General features: G+C 36.4%; 1 protein-coding gene across 2 annotated transcripts; it reads left to right on the top strand.

Moving 5' to 3' along the window:
• Positions 1-295: 295 nt before the first annotated feature.
• LOC113321608 lies at positions 296-2,093 on the top strand. 2 transcript variants are annotated; one of them, XM_026569497.1, is made up of 5 exons: positions 296-425; positions 743-1,005; positions 1,432-1,589; positions 1,699-1,821; positions 1,974-2,093. In XM_026569497.1, exons 2-5 carry the CDS (start codon positions 947-949, stop codon positions 2,027-2,029), a joined length of 396 nt encoding a protein of 131 aa, XP_026425282.1. In that variant the 5' UTR covers positions 296-425; positions 743-946; the 3' UTR covers positions 2,030-2,093. The 2 variants fall into 2 exon arrangements, with proteins under 2 accessions (XP_026425282.1, XP_026425281.1); XM_026569496.1 differs by having other exon boundaries at positions 1,696-1,821.
• Positions 2,094-4,733: the final 2,640 nt, after the last annotated feature.

The raw sequence follows: 4,733 nt of genomic DNA, 5'->3' as shown, positions 1-4,733 counted from the left end.
GAGATGGAGTTACTTAAAAAGTGAATATTATAAGAGAATAATTACAAAAACGAGACTGAGGAATTCTACTTAGAGAGCCTGGAACCCTTCAGACTTTACGAGTAACCCACTATTTGATGTGTTTTGATTTTGTAGATGGGTGATTCTAATTAGAAGTATTGAAGTCATAAGTCTTATTCACATCAATTCCAAAATCGCATTGGAATTTTTTGGGAACTTCTCATATTTATTTATCACAAGTACAACGCTTGGAACGTTTGTAATCTCATTTTTGTTCTTTTTTATTTCGTACAGGCTGGACTTTTGAGTGTATACATCATTAAAAAGCTATATAATGTTCATTGACCACCGTGTCTTTGGGTTCGCTGGAAAACTATCTCAAGATTCTACATCACTCTATTTGCCTAAGTTTGTGCCAATTTCAGGTATTCTACTGACCGTGAGGTTGCGCTGATGATACTTATGGCTTACTTTTCTTATATGTTAGGTAATTATCATAAGAAAGCTCTTATGGAATTTGTAGCTGTAATTCTATGAAGAATGTTACCCATGCACAAAACTCTTTTCTTTGACCAGATGTGGAACCACGCTAGTTGCATACTTAAAAAAGCAAACCAGATCAGATCGTATGTTTTTCTTATTAATAGTTATTATGATGTATCAAAGAAGGGGATGCTTGTTATTTTCCTTGTTACCCACCTAGAACTAACTCAGTAACCTTGTTCCCTTGATGATGTTGAAGGGTTAGACTCGCTTCGATGGGAAGATCAGCAGAAGATAAGGAAAAACGTAGAAGGTGTTGGATCTTCTTCGAGTGCGCTAACATGGAAGTAAAGCTGTACGACGAGCTTCTGATCTGGAAACCACGCTAGAAGCTCAATCGAAAGAAATATGGTCCATTAAGGATGATCTCAAAAAGCATGTGGAAACATCGGAGCTGCGAGAAATGCTAGAAGCAAACGAGCAAGATTTAGCTGGATCTGAATTTGATTTGCGTGATCGATGGTAAAAATTTGAGAAAGGAATGTTTAGTTTATTATAATTTTACCACTGTCTCTGTGTTTTCATATAGGCAAGCATCACGTCATGCCCCTCTTGCAGTTCACATGTCTTTTACCCAGTGCAGGTTGTAAACTAATTAACTTTCGCTAGTTCTGCTTGTTTAGACTTATGGTAATTACCTTTAAGCTGAGTACCCAGTGTTAATTACCTAAGTTTGCATAATCTATGAGTACCCAATCATGTGAATTTGTTTTTTCGTTTCTGTTGGATTATTTGTTGCAGTCATGATTCATGAAGCTAGTTTGCACTGGAATTTTCCTAGTTAAGATTTGGTTGTGGTTGGTTCATGTGAAAGGTTTTCTTGAAAGACTTGTATAAGTGTTTTATGCTGTAGATTTGAATGTTGAGACATTTCTTGTAAAATTTCAGGCAAAGACAGTATTTCGAGCAAAAGAAACGGCAACAACATTCAAATGGAGATGACGATGCTGAAGGAACTCATGGGTCTGCTGAATACCATCGGACACCTATCTTAAGTTTTGAACTTGGCGGGAGAGGCCAAGGGGGTAATTCTTGCTGCAACAATGGTAATTTTATTGATTTAATATGTCATTTTATAGGATCATATTGCTTTCTGGTTGTTCCTCACTCAACCCCTGTGCATTTTCCTTCCTGTAAAAATGCTGATAAAAGCAGCGGATGGTCCAGCGCTCAGAGTTTTGCCGCTGAATTATCAAGTCCCCAAGGACATGCATAAGGTAGCGGAAATCCCAGTCCTGAGATTTTCACCCGTGAACTACCAGCGTCAGAAGGACACTAGTAAGTTTTTTCCTTTTTTTTTTTTTTCTTTTCATATCACTTTAAAATGAAAAACGATTTTTCTAGCCTGAGATATTAACTGCTGAATTTGTATCAAGTCTCTTTCTTTTTGTGTTATATCCGACGTGCTTAAACGTCCTTCTTATCTGCAGTAGAGACTAAATCACCAGCCAAAAAAGAGAAATGTGCATCCCCTGAAAGTAAGTGAGCTATTTCTTGTAGTTAAGCAGCCCATCATACGGAGTGTGCACATTAATCAATAGAGATATCATACCGTACCAATTTTTATTTGTAGTATGTGTCTTGAGATGAGCTAATTTTTGTGTCTATGCATGCTTCTATTCATGTCTGGATAACTATTTCCCGGCACGTGCGAGTTCAGGTTCTTGCGTTCTTTATCTGTTGTGTTTGCATATGTTTTCTTCCTTTGGGAAACTGATATCATGCTCTTCTCTAACAGGAAACCTCCAGTGATCCTCATAACACAACAACTTTCCATAAGTACTCCTCCAACAAAACTGGTGATAAGTCGGATTGCTGGAAGAATGCAACTGAAACTCGTAAGATCTCATGCACGTTCTTCTTATACTGTTATTTATTGATCTGTTAACCGATGCTATTAAGAATTTTGCAAAATGAGGTTTTCCCCCTCGAATTCAGCTCCGTTACTCCGAGATTATAATAAAGTCCAACAATGTGTTAGTCGTCTATTTCAATTATACAAGTTTAATAAAGCATTTACTATGTCTATTTCTGATCTCTTGTAGAGAGTATAAGTTATGCGTATGTAATCCATGTTGGACGAGTGAATATTGCAAGAATATTATTTGTTAACCATATGATCATATGAAAAATTGGGTCTTCTAGTTGATCCACAATGGTGTATGAAGGTGCAGAAATCCGCCGGAACTACTGTCGGATTTTTTTGTTTACCTGTAAATTGGTTTGCAACGTATATAAGTGTTGCTCAAATTAGAGTAATAGGTTGCCTAAATCATTGTAAACATTGCACAAATTAAAGAATCCGTTGGTAAACTGGTTGACCAACGTTTTTAGGCGTTGCACAAATTAATTTTACCAACGGATATATTCGTTGCACAAAAATTTGCTACGCCATATTTCTAACGTATATACGCGTTGGTGAAATTCATTGCAACGCGTATATACGTCCCAAATCGGATGTTTTGGTGTAGTGAAGATCAGAACACGTAACTATAGAGAAAATAATTGGATCTGGCTTCACAATCCCAATGAAGTCTTCAAGTCATTAACCTACAGGATTTTGGAAAAACCTAAGCTTAAAGGAGAATCGACTCTAGTCGCAACTAGTATCACACAGGAGATGTGGGGATTAGGTTTCTCAGTTGCTAGAGTTCTCCTTTATATAGTATTCAAATCAGGGTTTGCAATCAATGCTACCTTGGTAACAAAGCATTCAATATTCACCATTAGATGAAAACCTGATTAAACTCAAGCAAATATCTTTCAACCATTAGATCGAACTTAGCTTGTTACACACAAATTAAAAGTGACTTCATTTAGATATGGATAACCGTACTTAAACGTGTAAACCTTTGTTGGCTCAACAATAGTTAACCGAAGTTAGCCATATGAACACTTTTATATCAATCATACTCATCTTAACCATAACTAGTTCAAATGACTCAAATGAAACTAGTTCAAGAGTTATTCAATTGTTTATGTTCTCATAAAAGTATACAAGACACAATTGAAGCAAAATCGATTTTGATTCACTCGAATCAAGTCATAAACATTATAACCACGGTTTGAAAAAGATTGCATTCCTTAATATATAAATGTATTAGTTCATGAAAAAAATCAATTTTAGAACATTATCCTCCCAGGTTTGCAAACGGGTACGCATACCTTGAATTTTAGTTTGTGCTTTGGGTAGGAGAAAAATCCATCTTCAAACCTGTCATTATAAACCCCCCGATTCTCTTTTATTGTATTGAATTTTAATGTGTCTCAAGACGTGTAGGCGGATCGACTCATCAAGTTCCCATTGAAATAAGGGATCACCACTCCCTTTGGCAGCATCCACTAATCCGATGGAACCTTTTACCAGAGATTGACCCGGTTAAGAAATCGCAGCCTTCCAAATAGGAACTGTCCAACCCATGGGTACTCAAACCTTAGTGGTTGGACTAAGTTTGGGTTCACCAGTATGTGAACGGGTACGCATACCTCTACAGAAATTCTCGGACCTGAACCTCAGCCAATACGTGTACCGGTATGCGTACAAGGTTCCCGTACTTTCTCAAAACCAACCATTACGCATACGTGTATGCATACTATGGTTCCCAGACTTGGATTACATATATGAAAGTACTCATATTGTGCTTAAATCCAATTATTCTAAACTCTCATTTCAACAATTGAAACATTCTTGGAAGACAACAATAGCTGTCTCATATAAACTATTAGCTTCAAAGCAATTTTCAAGTGACCGAATGATCAATACGAAACATTCTGAGTCTACAATAAATGACTGTCTCACACAAATCATGTAAGATGTTACAAGGAGATTTTCACATGATCATTTTTTGACTTTCGTCAAGAATATAAGACGAACTTGGTTAAAGCGAAAGCTTATCAACACATATTTCGAGAAATATGTAAGCGAGTTAAACTCAGCTCGAAATATCAAATGTGCATAATAGAAGTCTATATAACTATACGACTTTTGTCTCAGATAGGAGATAAAGTAGATATACTTTTGACTGATAGATGATTTCAAGTATCCACATACCTTTTGTTGATGAAGTTCCACAAGCTATCCTTAGTATTTCTTCGTCTTCAATCGATGAACGCCGTGAAGTTTAATGCTCAACTACACTTTCTATCCTAATCCGAGACTTAGCTATAAGTAGACTAGAAATCAAGACTTA

Source organism: Papaver somniferum, chromosome 11 (assembly GCF_003573695.1).
Source record: "Papaver somniferum cultivar HN1 chromosome 11, ASM357369v1, whole genome shotgun sequence".
Lineage (NCBI taxonomy): Eukaryota > Viridiplantae > Streptophyta > Magnoliopsida > Ranunculales > Papaveraceae > Papaver > Papaver somniferum.
Note: the sequence above shows the minus strand (reverse complement) of the source record. Positions and strands in the feature narration are given on the sequence as shown.